At 35.6% G+C, this 16107-nt stretch overlaps 1 protein-coding gene and 1 long non-coding RNA gene across 10 annotated transcripts in view; one reads left to right on the top strand and one right to left on the bottom strand.

The window, feature by feature from the left end:
* Window positions 1-930: 930 nt before the first annotated feature.
* LOC141556160 (uncharacterized) lies at window positions 931-9916 on the bottom strand. Its single transcript, XR_012486449.1, has 3 exons — window positions 9406-9916; window positions 3471-3518; window positions 931-3004 (listed from the first exon to the last, which is right to left on the bottom strand). It is a non-coding gene; the product is annotated as an uncharacterized LOC141556160 (long non-coding RNA).
* EML5 (EMAP like 5) overlaps window positions 9643-16107 on the top strand; it is a 212495-nt gene continuing 206030 nt past the window's right edge. For all 9 annotated transcript variants that reach the window (XR_012486446.1, XR_012486445.1, XR_012486447.1 and 6 more), the window contains exon 1: window positions 9643-9839. Coding sequence is in view for 5 of the 9 variants with exons in the window: in XM_074289782.1 (XP_074145883.1) it covers window positions 9643-9839 (197 nt within the window). In the remaining 4 variants the exon portion in view is untranslated. The remainder of the gene's footprint in view (window positions 9840-16107) is intronic.

The following is a 16107-nucleotide window of genomic DNA, read 5'->3' on the forward strand; positions in this document are numbered from 1 at the left end:
ATAGATAATGTTATAGGTTAAGAACCTTACAGAGTTACAAAGTGCAATTTAGAGTCTGATGTTATTTCTGAGTGGAGGGAATCACCTGCCTACAAACAGTAACATTTAAATTTTACTCTTATGGGAAATACTTATGGAAAGATTCATTACCAACTCCTATCAACATTGGCAAAAAGCTTGAATATGTTCCCTACTTCCTATCCTCATTTCCGAGATCTTAATGCAGACCTTTGATACCATCTGCTAAGGTGATGGAAATAGCTTCCTTAGAGGTCTTCTCATTTCTGTTCTCTTCTCTTTAGAATCCAATCTGTTTGGATATCATTGTCATAGTAATTTTTATTATGCTTTTACCTGGTCTCTCTTTGCTTAAACATTTCACTTGTCTTCTGAAGGAATATCAGGTTAGTTTCCAAATACCTCTTCATGCTATTTCAGGTTCTCCACAACCAGATATAACCCCACTTTTCCAGGCTTTTCTTATCTTACTCCCTTTTATGTATTCTATGCTACAACTAAATTGGAAAGTTTTCTGTCCCTAGAATACATTACACTCTCAAATATGTTACTGGTATGGTGGACTGAGTGTGGGTCATGGATCAACATGTAAAGCTCTTTACATATCCTAAAATGCCATATACATCTTAGTTCTTATACAAATGACACTTTTAAGATTTGCAAAACACTTTATGTGCATTCTCATTTGAGCCTCGTAAACCATCATGTAGAGATTATTGCTAATATTATGCCCATTTCACATAAAAAGAAACTAAGGCTCAAAGAAGTTGCCTATGACCACATAATTAGTATCAGAAGTAGATTAGAGCAGGATTTTTAAAAACTTTTTTCACTCATGATTCCTTTTGGCCCAAGAAACTTGTATGTAACCCCAGGTATATAGGTATATAAAATAGGTATATGAATCAAATATATACTGATAATAAATCATAAAGAAATTTATTTTAAAATGATTCTTTGGTAGACATACAATTTTATCATTCATTGTTATTAAAGATTCATTTGTATTAAAGATGAAAGCAAATTTTCATACTAATGAAATGGATGTGCGTGCTTATTTTTACATCAAGAATTAAATCTTGGCAGAATATTTGATAATTTTACTGTGTCAAATTTTTTGTAAGTCCCACATTCAGTTGTTTGATCCATTTTGGATTGCAACCCACAATTTAAGAATATCTGGATTGTAGGATGACTCAATTTCATCTTCTTCATATATCTCTTGTATGTACTCTCCTTCAGCTTTCTTTTGTGTATTGCCTTTTCCCATTACATTAGAAGCCTCTTCAGGACAGATACTGTCTTATTCCTATTTGTATGGTCAGTTTTTAGCCCTGTGCTCAGCATATAGTAGGCATTTAATGTTTACTTATATAGAAATTGAACCTAGGTCTTCCTGATTGCGACTAGTGCTCTTTTTATTATACCATGCTGTCTCTTACAATATGTCTTCTTTGAAGGTCTTCCTACTTCCCTACCTCTATGTAAGGATATATGGTTCTGCTTTATGTATCTTACCCTTGTAAGTTATGTGTGTCCACCTAGATATGTGTAGATGTGACTTATAGGAAGACAAGGGCAGATATCTCTAGGGTGTCCTTCCTACATCTTTCTCAAAGGAAGATTTTAATTCTTGCCAGGAAAAGTCGGAGGATGAAGTTGGAGACTGGCCACTATGCTTGCCTCAGAAAGAGGGGATACCAGGTCAGAATTTTATCTATCTGCTTCCTGAAATATTGTTAGTCTAGGTGAAATAATTTTTAGGTTCAAGCTGTGTTCCTGATCACTATTCCTTAAGGGGATCCAAGACTTAAACTCCCTTCCCACCAGATGCCAGTTCCATAATAGTATTTAGCAAAAAAAACAAAACAAAACAAAAAAAAAAAAAAACATTTATCTAAACAGATAACCAGCAGAAATTGGAGAAAGTATACATATAAGATTTCTTTGAAGACAATATTACATATAGAATGAATAAACTTTCCCATTGTGGTTAAGAAAACTCAGCTTAACCAAGAGAGCACTAAATCTCACTCAAAGAGAAATTTCCCTAAGTTTCTAGGAGAGTATGTTGGGCATAAGGACATGATCAAGATGATCCTCTATTTTATAGCCTCTTCCCAGAATCTTTCTCTCCAGTCACACCCCTGAAGAGAGTATGAAACTGTGTATCTTTTCTCTAGAAGCTGGAAGCCAGAAGATTAGGTTTCTTTCAGAAACTCTTCTATCGCCATCAATGAGGAGATTCTTAGGAAAATGGCCTTTGAGCTGTGGGTTCCATAGAATGAAATAATATGTAGTAGTACATTAATGCCCTCATCTCTTTTTCTGGAATGTCAGTACCATGAGAAGATTCAGCCATACTGATTATTCTTTACTTTTAGCTTACTGCCGGCTTCATCTTCATACAAAGCTAACTCTACCTGCTCAATGGTTATGTGCCCCCTGTGTGGATAACCTCCTTCTAGCTCCCCTTTATCTTTTGTTTTCCTTGTTTAGATTATAATTTCCATGAGAGTAGGAACTGCTTTTGTTTTCTTGTTTTTGTATCTCTAGTACTTATTTTATTACCTCTCACATGCTAAGTGCTTAACAAAAGCTTTATGTATATATATCCATATAAGGTATGCAGGGTTCTGGGAACATTCTCTGGTACCTCTGAAGTAAGGGCTGATAAGTCCTTTTCTAGACTGCTTTCCACCCTCACTACTAGCTTTAAGAAGCAGTGACATGCATAGTGGCCATAACCTGGTAGAAACTGTTTTTTGCAAATAGGTTAAAACAGGCTGAGGGTAACCAAGGAACCTCAAACCCATCAGTGAATGGTTACTCCAAGCATGTGAAGGCTTTTCCTGGAGGAATGGGCAGATAAAAACAATTTGTTCCAATAGCCATGAAAGCAACTAAAGCAGGTACTGTGAAGTTCTTATAACTTGGTTAGACTTTGAAGACACAGAAGGTCATCCTGGGCCATGCTTGGATGAATCTGAAAGGGAAAGTAAAGCTAATGATTTTGTGCAACTCTACCTCTGTCAAAAAACATCAAACATACCAAATCTTTTAAAAGTCATGGCAAAATTTGGTTGTCTAGAGAAGTTCATCAGTACTGTATATATATATCGGTTTCATGATAGCATGATTCCACATGTTCTGGATGCTTTCCCAAGCACAAATGGAGTGCAGGGTTGTGTGCTTCACTCCAATTCTTTTTAGCAGGATGTTTTCATTGATGTTGCCAGGTGCCTTCAATAAGGATAAAAATAGCATCAAGATAAGCATGAGATACAACAACATATGAATCAATTCTCTGCTACTTGTGCTAATTTTGGCCTGACAATTAACATCAAGGAAACAAGTTCTCCACCAGCCAGCACCACATCTATACCTGTAACTATCAATTACAGCAAGTGGAGAAATTCTGAATTCTGAATACTGTAGATAAGTTCATTTACCTTGGCAATACGCTTTTCAGGGTAGATGATGAGGTTGACACTTAGAGGCTAATGAAGAAAATATAGGAGAGAAGAAGCATTAGGATGCCTGCCAAACTAAAGATTTGAGATTTAAAGGTAAAGACTCATTGTGCTGATCTCTTTGTTGTTTGCTTGGGAAACTTAGATAATATACTAGAGCCATGCTGAGAAATTGAATTGCTTCCATTTGAATTGTCTTAGGTAGATCACCTGGCAAGATACCCAATACTGAGGTCCTTTGTTGAGTTGAACTGCCAAGAATTCAAACATATAGTGCAGAAAGCCTAACTAATGGATTGACCATGTTGTTTGATGTCAAATGCACATTAAACAATATTTTACTGAAAATTCACATAATGCAAATGTTTATACAGAGGTCAGAAGAAGCAATAAAAGGACACTCTTGAAGTCTCTCTGAAGAACTTTTGAATCTACTGTGAGACATGGGAGATGTTGCCATAGGACCACCTAGCTTGGTGTGCCAGCATTAAAGAAACTTTGTTCTATGAGCATAGTAAAACTGTAATAGCTCAAAAGAAACATGAGATGTGCAAAATTGAGAGACATTTTCATAACCCAATTAACTATACGCTAGAGTTATTTTACTTTATGCTGTTCATTTGTGTCTGACTCTTCATGATCCAGTTCTTGGCAAAGACAGTAGTTGTCATTTTATTTTCCAGCTCATTTTATAGATAAGGAACTGAGGCAAATAGGTTAAATGGTTTTCCCATAGTCACACAGCTAGTTAGTGTCTGAGGCCAGATTTAAACCCATGAAGCTGTCTTTTTTGATTCAAAGTCCATGCTCTAGCCATGGCACCACCTAGCTATATTATCTGGCTCATTCTTATGAATGAGCATGTTTAATTTATGATGCTTTAACAACAGTAATTAGACTTTATCATTGTATAGTTGTAATTGTTTTAAAAAAGCAATTATTTAACCTAGTGTTTGACAAACCCAGGGACCCCAGCCTTTGGTATAAGAACTCAATGTTTGACAAAAATTACTGGGAAAATTGGAAATTAATATGGCAGAAACTAGGCACTGATCCACACTTAACATTGTACACCAAGGTCAGGTCAGGTCAAAATGGGTTCATAACCTAGGAATAAAGAATGAGATTATAAATAAATTAGAGGAACATAGGATAGTTCACCTCTCAGACCTTTGGAAGAGGAATGAATTTATGTCCAAAGAAGAACTAGAGATTATTATTGATCACAAAATAGAAAACTTTGATTATGTCAAATTGAAAAGTTTTTGTACAAACAAAACTAATGCAGATAAGATTAGAAGGGAAACAGTAAATTGGGAAAACATTTTTACAGTCAAAGGTTCTGATAAAGATCTCATTTCCAAAATATATAATTAACTCTAATTTATAAGAAATCAAGCCAATATGAACAGACAATTCTCAGATGAAGAAATTGAAACTATTTCTAGTCATATGAAAAGATGCTCCAAGTTATTATTAATCAGAGAAATGCAAATTAAGACAACTCTGAGATACCACTACACACCTGTCAGATTGGCTAGAATGACAGGGAAAGATAATGCAGAATGTTGGAGGGGAGGCGGGAAAACTGGGACACTAATACATTATTGGTGGAATTGTGAATACATCCAGCTGTTCTGGAGAATGATTTGGAACTATGCTCAAAAAGTTATCAAACTGTGCATACCCTTTGACCCAGCAGTGTTACTACTGGGCTTATATTCCAGAGATCTTAAAGAAGGGAAAGAGACCTGTATGTGCAAGAATGTTTGTGGCAGCCCTCTTTGTAGTGGCCAGAAACTGGAAACTGAGTGGATGCCCATGAATTGGAGATTGGCTGAATAAATTGTGGTATATGAATATTATGGAATATTATTGTTCTGTAAGAAATGACCAGCAGGATGATTTCAGAAAGGCCTGGAGAGACTTACATGAACTGATGCTGAGTGAAATGAGCAGGACCAGGAGATCACTATACACTTCAACAACAATACTATATGAGGATGTATTCCGATGGATGTGGCCATCTTCAATAATGAGATGAACCAAATCAGTTCCAATAGAGCAGTAATGAACTGAACCAGCTACGCCCAGCGAAAGAACTCTGGGAGATTATTATGAACTACTACATAGAATTTCCAATCCCTCTAATTTTATCTGTCTGCATTTTGGATTTCATTCACAGGCTAATTGTACACTATTTCAAAGTCTGATTCTTTTTGTACAGCAAAACAACTGTTGGGCATGTATACATATATTGTATTTAATTTATACTTTAACATATTTAACATGTATTGATCAACCTGCCTTCTTGGGGGGGGGGAGAGGAAAATTTGGAACAGAAGGTTTGGCAATTGTCAATGTTGTAAAATTACTCATGCATATATCTGGTAAATAAAAACTATTAAAATATTTTTTAAAAATTTTTCTATTGAATTCAGATTTAGTTGACAAAAGGTCCTGAAAATATGCAAGTTCATTGAATCTCTTTTTTTTCATTCAACAATATGGTTAGTTTTGTTGTATATGATATTTTTGACAATAGGTTTTGACAATAGGTTATTTTTATTTTCAATATATATTATTATGGGCTCTGCAATCTTTTATTGTAGTTGCTGATAAATCCTATACAATTCCAATTGTAGCTCCAGCTTATTGTTTCTGTGGAACTAGCCTGGAGGTATTTATACTTCACAATAGTTAAAACCTCAGTCCTGGAAAGAACTGATGCAAAGTGAAACGAGCAGAAGAAGATCACTGTGTAACAGTAATATTGTATAAGGATCAACCGTGAATAGTTAACACTTCTCAGAAATACAGTGATCTAAGACCAACATATAGGACTTATTTACCTCTAAAGAAAGAATTAATAAGGTATGAATGTATATTAAAATATTTTTTAAAAAGCAATTATTCCTTGTGTTTGTAGATATTATGATATGTAATGCTGGAAAAACTGAGGCAAGATAGAGATTAGAGAGTATTTAATAATTTGTTAAATGGGAGAGATTTACTGGGATCAAATGGATCTATGGTTTGTTCCTTGAGCTGAATGAGACTATGGTCTCCAAGGATCCATCAAGCAATGTGAGTTCTCAAAGACCTATATACACATGGCTCAGATTCAGGGGGTAGACTGAGGCAGGGATGGAGTCAGGGTACTGAGTGGAAACGGGACTCTGATAGGGTGAGGTGAGCCTCCGGAGATGGATGGGACCCTGGACTTGGGGAGAGGCATCTTGATAAGATGGTATCTGACATTCCAATAGCTTGGAATAGGGAGAAGCATTCTGATATTCTAAAACAAGATCTTTTATCCTTATCAAATATTCTGATAAAGAGGGGAGGTTTTGCAAGACTAAGCTTTGAGCTGAAGCAGAGAAACTGAGTTAGGACTGGGTCAGGATAATTATGTAAGTCAGGACACTAAAAGAGAACTGGCATAAGAGATATTGTGAAAATATTCAATTTATAGCTGTTTATTAAGTTTTTAAAATGAGTTCACATATCTGGAATAGAATACTATACCAGGAGCTAATGCTTCTGAAAAAAGATGTTGAAATTTACCATTTGGCTGAAAAGTATTTCCCTTTAAGTTCTACTTTGAGAAATGATCTTCCATACATATTTATATGCATTATACTCAAAGAATAAAGATGATGGAATAAAAGTTTGCTTAAAATATCTATCATTAGTAATTGAAATAATTGTGGTAAATTGCCTAGGTAATGACTTATTTTGTTTGTTGTTCCTAGTTAACTAGTCACAGATGGTTAATTTCCTAGTCATTGCCAGTTATCTCTCATAGTCATAAGAACTCTAAGAGTGAAGACAGTTTAATTAAGAATAGCTTTGTTCTGAGTTCCCTCCTTGGGCCTTTAAAATTGACCATGGAAAAATTTGATAATGGAAAAATAAACAAAGCAGTTATTAATCTGAATATTTAAAGCTGTATCATGAGATCCAAAATTATTATGCAGAGAATTCTGAAACTTTATAAGAATTTCCCCCTATAATTTATAATGCATTGAAATAACATATAATCAGATGTCATTTATTTCAAAAGTATTAATCTATTCTGAGTTCACTTCTTAAATCTAAAATAATGAACAAAGAATTTCTTTCTCTTCCTCTATCCTCAGCTGGGGATTTCAAGGAACTCATTAGAGTATAAACAAACACACCCTTATTTTTAAAACCTTCAGGAGTCTTTCTCTCTTAAGTATTGATTCCCTGAGCAACACATTCTGTGGACAAACAGAATTTTTAAATGTCATATTTCTTAGTTCTTGGGTTATTTTAGATTGTCAGATTTAAGGATGTCAGAATTTTAGTCATAAAATCATATCCCTAAAGTTTTAGATAGCTTATAAAGATTTATACTGATAGAATGCCAAATGAATAAATATTTCCTGTTTTTAAAAAAGTAAAAAACAAACCAAAAAAAACCCCAAAAAAACTAAAGCAGTTACTTTAGACTTCAATTAGAGATTTTAAATTATTTTAAAAATATTAGTGAATACTTTTAAATAAATTATCTGATTACATGTTATTTAGGTGTGTTATATATTACAGAAAAATATTTTTATAAAAAACTACATTGTCTTTTGAGTCCTTCCATATCTGCTTAAATATTCTATTTAATAACTACTTTAGATCATTTATTTTTCCATTATCAAATTTTCCATGGTCAGTTTTATCTGATCATATTTCCCTAGTGAGAAAGGTAGGAAAAGAAGAAAATAAAGCAAACTGTTCAAAGATAGATCGAAAACCCTATTTACTCCGAAGAGAAAAGGATTCTGAGAGTCCAACATTCAAGTTCTTATTTGATGTGCCTATGACTAGAAGACGACTTCAATCACGTCTCCAACAGGCAGGACTTTTGATCTGACAAGAGTGTTGTTTATACAGAGTGTTGTTTATGGCCTAAATTCTAGTGTTAGCCCTGACGTCAGGTGTCAGTAAGAGTGGTAGGAAATCAGCTTCTCCAATCGGTAATTAAGAGACAAGACAATCAACGCTGTGTCCATTTCTGAAAAAAAGATACACCTTTCTTTCTGAAAATTTGGAAAATTCTTTATGAACCCAAGAGGTAGTGGTGGTAACTAAGCAATTAAAAAAAGTTATCCACATGCACAATCCCACTGACAGGTAGGGGTGGGGAGCGAGAGAAAGGCAGAGCATCTTTTCCGTTCAACCTCTTAGGCAATTACACTTGCCGGTCCAAATCGGAAGTCTCAGCCAGGCAGGTGTGAAGTTTTCTCCCTTCCTTCCCTCGGCCCCCTCCCCAAAGCCCTTCATCTCCAGCTTTATGTCCCTCGGTGTCCTCGCAGCAGGTGGCTGAGCATCCGCTGCTGGGGGAGGGGGATAAGGAAGGGGGGGAAGAGGAGGGGCCGAGACGCCCCAGCTGGAAGGGGAAGGAGCATGCGAGGGAATCCAGAGGAGCTGGGAGACCACGTTCCCAGGCTCTTAGCCCGGGTTGGATGGAGTTGAGACGCGCGAGGCGTCTGGGAGGAGGGGCACGGCCAAGGTTGCGGCTCGCCTGGCACGCTCAGGAGCTTGGTCAAACATAGGGACTGGAGGGGGAGGGATGGGGGAGGTAAAGAAGGAGGAGTCGAGTTTGGCTTCCGAGCGCCCGGCAGCCCCGTGGTGGAGGGGGGGGGGGCGGAGAGGGCGAGCAGGTGGATCTGCGCTGGCGCGCGGGGGCGCGGAAAGGCGGCTGGGGTTGGGGGGCGGGGATGTGGAATCGTGCGCGAGCCGCTCTTGTGGCTTCTAGGCACCCGGCGGGCGGCGCGAAGCGCGGACCCGCGGGGTGGTGACGAGCCTGAGGGGGCGGAGGCCGCCGCGGGGCACGAGCTGCGCCGCAGGTGACCGAGTGGGGGAGAAGGAGGGGTGGGGGGAGTGTACGTACCGCATCCCCGGTTCTGACAGCGGGAGGAGAAAAATAAAAACAATTTAAAAAACTCAACAACAAAACAAACGCCGGGAGGACTACAGGCCCGTGTCCCCTCCCCCAAGCCAGCATGAGCATCTCCCTCTCCGCCTCGGAGCACTGAGGAGGAGCCCGGCGCGGGCGGCCGGAGATGCCCCAGGAGGCGGCTTAGGGGGCGCGGGCTCCGGACTGAGGAGCCACAGGGCGGGCCTGGAGATGGCGGCTCGGAGCGCCCCGAACTGCCACCTGCGGCTGGAGTGGGTGTACGGCTACCGCGGCCACCAGTGCCGCAACAACCTCTACTACACGGCCGCCAAGGAGATCGTCTACTTCGTGGCCGGGGTCGGCGTCGTGTACAGCCCCCGCGAGCATCGGCAGAAGTTCTACCGGGGCCACAGCGACGACATCATCAGGTACAGCCGCACCGCCGCTTCCCGTTCCCCGGCTCCAGCGCTGCAAACTCCCCTCTCTCCTTCCCCCACCCCCCGCCGCTTATTGGGAAAGGGCACCTCCCCCCCCGCACTCTCCCAGGAGCTGGAGTTGTGTCCTGCACACAGCTAGCAACCTGAAGAAGACTATGGGAGACTCAGGATAATGATTTTTAAATGCATAAAATATCGAACCAAGCCCTGTTAATCCCGTCCCTTTCCCCTCACATCCTCCAAGTTCAGAAATCCCTATCCTGGAACTTTTGCTTTCGTTAGCTCTATTCATTCCCAGTTTTCCCTTACCCCTTGGAAAATAACCCTTCTTAGAAAAAACTCCGCTACTTTATTATAAGCGCTTGTTAATTCCTCCAATTTCCCTCTTTTTCCAGGCTCTCCTCTGAGTCGTAAGATATAGGAAGCCACAAGGTTCATTTAAAAAAAAAAAAAAAAAAAAAATATATATATATATATATATATATATATATATATATATATATATATATATATATATATATATATATATATATATATATATCATAGGTCAAATAATGAAGAAGGAAAAAAAAGTTTTATTTGTCAATATTTTATTCCATTTCATGAAAACACTCACCCATTTCTAATGAGAAACATCTTACAATAATACTTAAGGTATCAGAAAACTCCTCCACCTATTATCACATAAAAAATACAGGCTGCTCTAGAATCGGGCATGTTGTGCATCGGGGTGGCATAGTGGGGCTCACTAACCATTTGGGTACAGTTACTAGTTCAGAGTTCAGGTTGGCTATAACAGATGGGAAAGAGGACTTTCAGGAAACAACATTAAGTCCATTTAACTTGGAAATTTGCAATGCTTTCTTGGGTTTGGATTTTGACCTATAGGCAGATTTTTGAAATAAAAAAATCCACATAAATTTTCACTACTTTTTTTTTTTTGCCACTATAAAATCCACCCGTTGAATTTTTTAAAAGATTCTATTTTGTATTTTTCTAATAAAGTACCTATCCTTTGTGAAATTCTATTGTTTCTTCCTTTTGTTTATAGTATATATTAAAATATACTTTTCTTTTTTAGAATTTAAGAATTTTCTTAAAAAATTCTTTTCTTTGTGTGAAAATAAACCTCTTTGGTAACTAAAGCTTTAACAACTGTACAAACTATCATAGACCATTGACAAAAACGCTTAAGTGCTTTACAAAGAGGGGATGTACAATATTTTAAAAACATGACTACTTTTGACTGTGGCAGATGATTTGTGTAGTTGGGTTGGTTCTCCCTCTGCTTTCAGAAGAGGTAGGGAAAGGTATACTCATCGTTTCTTTGAGCTAGGAACACTGCTGCAGATGTTAAAACCCTTCAGTTGCCTTCCTGTATGTGTAAAAGAAAAAAGAAATTAATAGAAAATACAGCACATTGTTGGAAGGATAGAAAAAACAGGAATAGGTTATGTTTGATAGGGTAAAGAATCCTGGAAAACTTTCGGGGGTCCTTTTTTTTTTTTAATAAGATTGCAGTGTAATATTCTAATTAAAAAGGAAAATGAAGTCATAATCTTTTTTTTCCCCCCTGAAAATAGTATAAGTACTGTGATGGTATTCAGTATTAGAGATCTATGACAAATGTTCAACCTGCTATAAAATCCAAAATCAATGTATTAGTTTAAATAATATAATATATAGAAAGTAGAAATTTGTCCATAGTGTTTTTATATTTCATTTTCAACTTGGTTCTCCTCCCTCCCTTTAACTCTGATTTATTTAGACTTAATTGACCACATCAGATGTTTGAGCAGTTAGCAGAAATTCAGGCAGGTGGTCTAAGTGGGAGATATGCAAGTCTTTTGGTAGTGACATCTTATCTACGGTAGCTAACTATAAGCAGATGGTTTCAAGGCCTCATGGAGGTGAAACTTGTTGGAGAGAAGCTTATTTCTCAATTTTATGGAAGTGGTGATGATTATTGGATTGTTTGAATCTGCTGGGACAGACACAATTTGCTTTCAAGGAGAAGGAGAATGCAAATATGTACATCTATTACCAAAAATTTTAAGGCATAAAGTAAGCTTTTCTTTTTGCCATGTTTATAATTAACTATGATTTTATGCAATATACTTATCAAAATATATTCAAGCAAAGTAGAATGGAGGATATGAAAATTTGAGATTTTGTAGTGTTTTCATCTTCTGACTTCCTGAAATAGAATAATTTCATTTAATGTTTAGGTACTAAAAAACAAACAAACCATACATAGAAATTAGTTATAATGCACTAGAAATTTTGTGTATATTAGAGGTGGCAAAAATCATTGAAAAGCAAAAACCAATTAGGACATGGAAATGGAGCAAATATTCATAATTGCATTTTCATTACATTATAGTTCTTTTTAAATTTACAAGTTACATAAAGTTGATATTTTGCTAGTTCTACATAAGAAGCTTTATTTTATGTTTTTATAATTGAGACACTGTAGAAAATAAGTGCAGTGCCACAATTTGACCAAAATTAAACATTCTTCCTTGATCTGTGTAGTAGTGATTGATTTTAGTTTTTCTTCATATTTAGATATAGTTGTGGAAGAATTAGATGTCATTTAATCCAGGTTCATTTTATAGAAGAAAAAAATGGAAGTATGGAGAAGTTAAGTGATTTGTCCAAGGTCATTTAGGTTACAGCTAATCAGGTCCTCTGATTTTAAATCCACTGTTTCATTCACTGGATTATACCTTTCATTTGTCTGAAACTTAAATTGCCTTTTTTTTTTTTGTTTGTTTTTTTGTTTTTTTTTTGTTAAGTTGGTTTTTAGTCCAGAATGATTTCAAGACATAGTGTAGTGAAGAGAATCTGGCTTTGGAGTCAGAGGAGCAGTGTTCAAATCCTGTTTCTAATGTTTACTCCCTATGCACTCTTGAGTCAGTTATTTTACACCTCTAGATCTCAGTTTCCTCATCTGTAAAATGAGAAGATTGGGTTAGATAACCTTTGAAGCTCTTTCTAGATTCTTATATCCTATGACCTAATTCTCCTCTCACTTTATTTATTTGAAGATCTCACTGTTATAGAGGATATAAAGGCTGATGCACGATCTTTAATTATTTATATATTGAATTTCTATGTAGTTCTTCTCCCTCCCCCCATTTAATAGGTGGTGTGTTTTATTGCTTAAGTTATATTTCAGGGTGTTCTTAAGTTTGTCTTCTAAGTCCTATTTATGATTCCCCCCACCTTCCACTTCGACTAGACCCTCCAGTTTCATGTAGTCTAGGAAAGTGAAGTATCAAGGATAGCTTTAATACTGGCTGTACTCCATCTTCCTCAGTTACCTTCCCCCCTTTTTTCTTTCCCTTAATTGTTTTTGTATTAGTCTCATAGTGCATACTTACAAAATGGCTAAAGAAGTTAAATATAATAGTCGCTTACAGAACCAAGATATTAAAAAAAAAATCATACCTTTGGCTAGTTGAGAGCTTGAAAGTGTGTTGATTCTAAATCTTCCTGCAGTTAGCAGAAATTCAGGTAGGTGGGATAAGTGGGAGATATGCTTGCTTTTTATATTTTGCTTTTTATTTGTATCCATCAGCATATTATTCACACACTGTTTTTTAAGAAACAGAAACTGCTAACAGGTTTCTCCATTGAATATAACATTGATCATGTGAAATTTATAATATATTATGGGATTTCATGGATTAAACTATAACCTACTGATACTGAAATTTTAAAAGTTCCACTTTATATAGTATCTGGTATTTTATTGCAAAATGATAGATTAAAATCTATATTACCTACCTATATGAAACCATTTTGAAAAATATAATATTGATGGGGCCCAGCATATCTGATAGCTTCCAATGGAAGAGTAATTTAAGAATATATGTTACAGTGGAATGGAAGCTTTATATTTGTCAAATTATTTTGTAGCTTTGGATTGATAATGTTTTTTAGTAAAACAGATATTGTGTCATCAGTTTTTAGTAATATTTGTTTTATGTCGGGCACATTTATATTTCGAGGTAAAATAATTTCGTGTCATGACTGATTTCTCATAAGTTAAACCTTGACTACTTTAAAATTAAAAAAAAATTCTAGGTATTTAGCAGAAGATTATTATTCAAGTCACATTCTTGACATGACCTTGGACCTCTGGACCCCAGTGACCTCATCTGTAAAATGAGACAATTGAATTAAATGACCTCCAATGGACCTTATAGCATTAAATCCTTAGTTCAAGATTTAAATTCAAAATCCTAATTTCAAGATTTAACAAATTATATTTCACTCTTTCTGTTAGACTAATATGCTATGTAAAAAAGAAATAGAAGACACAGATCCTACCCTTGAGGGTTTTTGCAGATAAGTAGATTGTTTTATGATCTTTAATATTTTGAGGGACAATTCAGCTTTGTATTTTTTAAAAATGATAGAAATATATCTTTTTTTTTCACAGGAACTGTGTTCCTTAAATCTCTTATAACTTGAACAATTATAAATCTAATAATAATTTAAATGGCAGGCTAATGAGGGAAGAGCAATAGATTTGGAATTAGAAGGCCTGTGCTTAAAATTCAGATTCTATTTACTTAGAACTTTTCTCAAGTTATTTCCCTCTTTTAGGACTCAGTTGTCTTATTTATAATGGGAAAAAATATATTAGATGACCCTTCATAACTTGTACAACTCCAAATTCTGTTTATGCTTCTTCATATTGAGGACAATTTTTCAGGATTTGAAATGAGCTCCTTTAGAGTTCGTTTGTTCTGTCTTGAAGTTCCAGATGCACACTTAGCTCTTGTCATCATTACATACCTCCTTTCAGTCTTTAAATATGCATATCCACAATTTTTGCCAGGTATATTTAATTTGGGAAATGGTCAGATTTCTTGTCTTTTGCCTTCCAATTCTAGTACTATACTGGAATCCTTTGAAAAGGATATGTATATCCAGAAACAGTATCACAGCAATCTCAGATTACATAGATTTAATAAACTGGCCCTCACTAATTAGGAGTTAAGTTTACTTAAGTTTACTAGAGTGTTTAATGGTAATCCAGTAACTTTGTGAGGTTCATTTGATATATCTTAAGAAACAACAGATTGCTTTGCAATGTATCAAGGTGAAAAGTACTGGATTGCTAACAAGTTTTGAAATGAATAGATGCGTTTCTTGTTGAATGTGAATAAATTGAGGAAAATGGACCAAATTGACAGTAATGTAACTTCTTAATGTTATTTTAAATACATCAATATAGATTGTTTGAGTTTAATCTTTTTAAATTTTTCATTGTGATACTACATTTCCATACTACATTTCCATACTTGGTTACATATTTGAATAATACAGGGGACTGTTAAGCAATTTTTTGCAAGTAGAAAGCAAATAGCATTGTAAGGAAAAAAAATACTCGGACTATGTACTCAGGATCAGTAATTTGAGTATTTTTTTTCATCCTTTGATTTCATTTTCTGTTTTTTAAAAAATGACATTAATTTTATTCATTTTAGTGATCAGAAATTGAAAAATGTCTTTTTTTAAGATATATTAAACTTACTTTATTTATAGTTGATTTGATCTTCCTTAATAAAAATGAAATATATGTAGTATGGTCACATTCAGCTATTTTTAACCATAAACCTGTATCTTTAGTTCAATTACCTGCATCACAATTTCTTTTCCTTTCTTAAACTAAAACTGCTTAACAAATAGGCTGGGCATTGTTATTTTTTATTCTTTCCTTGAAAATAAGAAGAAGCATGTACATATCTTTACTGAAAGGGGAGGAGATACCTGGAGAGTATAAGTAATTTCTAAACTTCATAATCAGCTTTTTAATAATCAAAGTTTGTCTGTATTACTTTTTAAAATAAATAACTTAAAATTCAGTTTCTAGTATTACATGATTCATAACAGAATAGTTGTTTTCTACACTCTTGAAATCTCAAAACATCAGATAAAGGAATTATATAAAAGATCTAGAGATATTAAAACTAGACACAGAAAAGAAAATAACAATTAAAGCTTCTTCAAGATGTCAAACATAATTAACACAAGTACCTTCTAATACTTGTGTTTTAGTGTTCAACTGTGTATTTCTCTTCCTAGTCCTTCCATGATACTGATTCAACCTGAATTGAACCTGAACCCAATATGAAGACATTGATTTTATCCAGCCACATGAAGTAAAAAGAGTTGTGGAAGAGGAGAAGGATTGGAAATGGACAGTATAGGAAGCAGCACAGAAATTACTATAGGGAAGGAA

Source organism: Sminthopsis crassicaudata, chromosome 2 (genome assembly GCF_048593235.1).
Source record: "Sminthopsis crassicaudata isolate SCR6 chromosome 2, ASM4859323v1, whole genome shotgun sequence".
Taxonomy (NCBI): Eukaryota; Metazoa; Chordata; class Mammalia; order Dasyuromorphia; family Dasyuridae; genus Sminthopsis; species Sminthopsis crassicaudata.